This window comes from Pteropus vampyrus, unplaced genomic scaffold (assembly GCF_000151845.1).
Source record: "Pteropus vampyrus isolate Shadow unplaced genomic scaffold, Pvam_2.0 Scaffold1294, whole genome shotgun sequence".
Taxonomy (NCBI): Eukaryota; Metazoa; Chordata; class Mammalia; order Chiroptera; family Pteropodidae; genus Pteropus; species Pteropus vampyrus.
The window spans coordinates 6,962-8,951 of NW_011890075.1; the positions used below are offsets into that span (position 1 = coordinate 6,962).

The window sequence follows — 1,990 nt, forward strand, 5'->3', positions numbered from 1 at the left end:
GGAACATCATCCCATTTTAAGAAACCAAACAATTCATAGGGTTGTTATGTTATAATTGACAATTGTCTAGTTATTTCTGTATTATATCTAGTGTGTAGTAGAAGTTGTTCGGGAAAACAGAAATATACAGATAAAGCCTCTAATTTTTAGTACTTATAGCAATTCTGAGGCTTATAACTCTTACTCCAAAATCCTTTACGGAAACAGAACCCTTCAATTTCAGGGTGAGGCGAATCTGCCAAAAAAGAGGATGCTCCTGGTTATTTTGTGCATTATAAGGAAGAGGAAAGGATGATCTGCCACAAACTGTGGGCCTCCGTGGCCAGTTCTCCCTGACATAATAGCCCCGGTGCCAGCAGAGGCTTCAGTGCCCTCCTCATTGACATCCACAGTGGCTTGATGGAACACTTCGGACAGAAACAGGTCGTTCCCTTCCGACATCCCTGAGAAATTGGCCTGGCCCTTGCTGAAGGCGTCCTTCATGCCCATGCTTCTCAGAATGGATTTGAGTTCGTAGTGCTCTTCTAATTTGAACTGGGGGATGTATACCTCAACATCATCTTCAGCCATCGTGTCTTTGCTGAGCCACTTGTCGAGTTTATCATAAGTTATTTCACTTTCCAGCTACAAATCAAAAACAAAACAAAACACCACACAACAAAACAGTGAGTGCCGAGAAAAAAAGGAAAACAACTTCTAAATCTAATGTTAAAAATCGGTGACTTTAACTTTATTACATTGCGGGTGGTATAAAAACTTAATAGATTAGTAAAGTTTTTTTGTGAGCAGGTGGCCTGTATGACATATGTTTAGGGCTCTGAATGAAAGTTTGAGACATGCCACATTTATTAGCAACCGATTCATGTATTTCTGTGAGAAGTCGCACATGATTTCCTAAGTTAGAGAGATGTTCATCACGAAAGGTAAGTTTAGCCCCAGAAACCTAAAACAATTGAAGTTAGAATGACTTACCGACTCCAGGCCAGTAGACACGTTAGCAATTCCATCTGGAAGCAAAAGGAACATGCTGACATCTCCAGCGTATGGGAGTTCTAGAATCTGAGTCTTTAGGTCTTCGATGTAGCCAATGTTCAGCTTTTCGTGTAAGTACATCATTCGTACAGGTTTATGCTGAGTCTGAAATGATTAAAGAGTAAAATATGAAAGTTTATACTATGATGTCAAGAGACTTATAGACGTAAAAGAGAATGTGTTCTGCTTTAGTGTTTAAGAAATGTTTTAGAAAACAAACTAAATTATTTGCATACACTACCAGTGGTTCTAATCTTATTACCTTTTTCAAGATTACACTCATTATTAATAAGATGGACAATAATAAGAATACTAAAATCTTTGTTTAGTACCTACCATGGGCCAAGAACTCCGCTAGATCTCATTGAATCCTTATAACTTTTTGAGCTGGATATTATTATTATCCAAGTTTTACAGTTAAAAAATGTAATTTATACAACATAAGGTAAGTCATATTTGGTAGAAAGAGCCTACATTCCAGTCCAGGACTGTGTAAGCGTAAAGTCCATAGTCTTCCACCACCACTCATATGATCTCTCACAAAATTACTATGATTTTCAGTAGCTTGAAAGAGTCGATCAACTGTTCAACGTCCATCACTTATAACTAGCAAATCATACAATAGCATCAGCGAATGGTCTCTCTTGTCTCTTCTCCTGTCTTGTCTAAGCCCCTGAAGTATATGTTAGGAAAACCTGTCTCGTTGTCTCATACCGAGTTCACATGGAAAGGATAAAGCCCATTTAATTTCTTCTCAAATGGAGTCTTCCACTTTCCTTTGAAGTAGACGGCATTCACCAGAACCATCCTGGTCTCCGGATCTACAGAACCTTCAGGTAACAAGTTTGGAATTTTGCCTACAGAAAACATGACATGGGTTTAGGTATCATGATCCAGAACTGTGAAAGTTACTATAATTCCTCGAATCTTTTGCGTCACAATCAGACTCAGCAGCCAC

The 1,990-nt window shown here is 38.5% G+C and overlaps 1 protein-coding gene across 1 annotated transcript in view; it reads right to left on the reverse strand.

Moving 5' to 3' along the window:
• Positions 1-4: 4 nt before the first annotated feature.
• The window catches only part of LOC105310159 (plasminogen activator inhibitor 2-like), a 6,889-nt gene continuing 4,903 nt past the window's right edge, over positions 5-1,990 (reverse strand). Inside the window, exons 4-6 of the mRNA XM_011386363.1 lie at positions 1,747-1,889; positions 973-1,137; positions 5-624 (exon numbers count right to left, since the gene is read on the reverse strand). Of these exons, the coding sequence (XP_011384665.1) occupies positions 220-624; positions 973-1,137; positions 1,747-1,889 (713 nt within the window). The 3' untranslated portion in view covers positions 5-219. The remainder of the gene's footprint in view (positions 625-972; positions 1,138-1,746; positions 1,890-1,990) is intronic.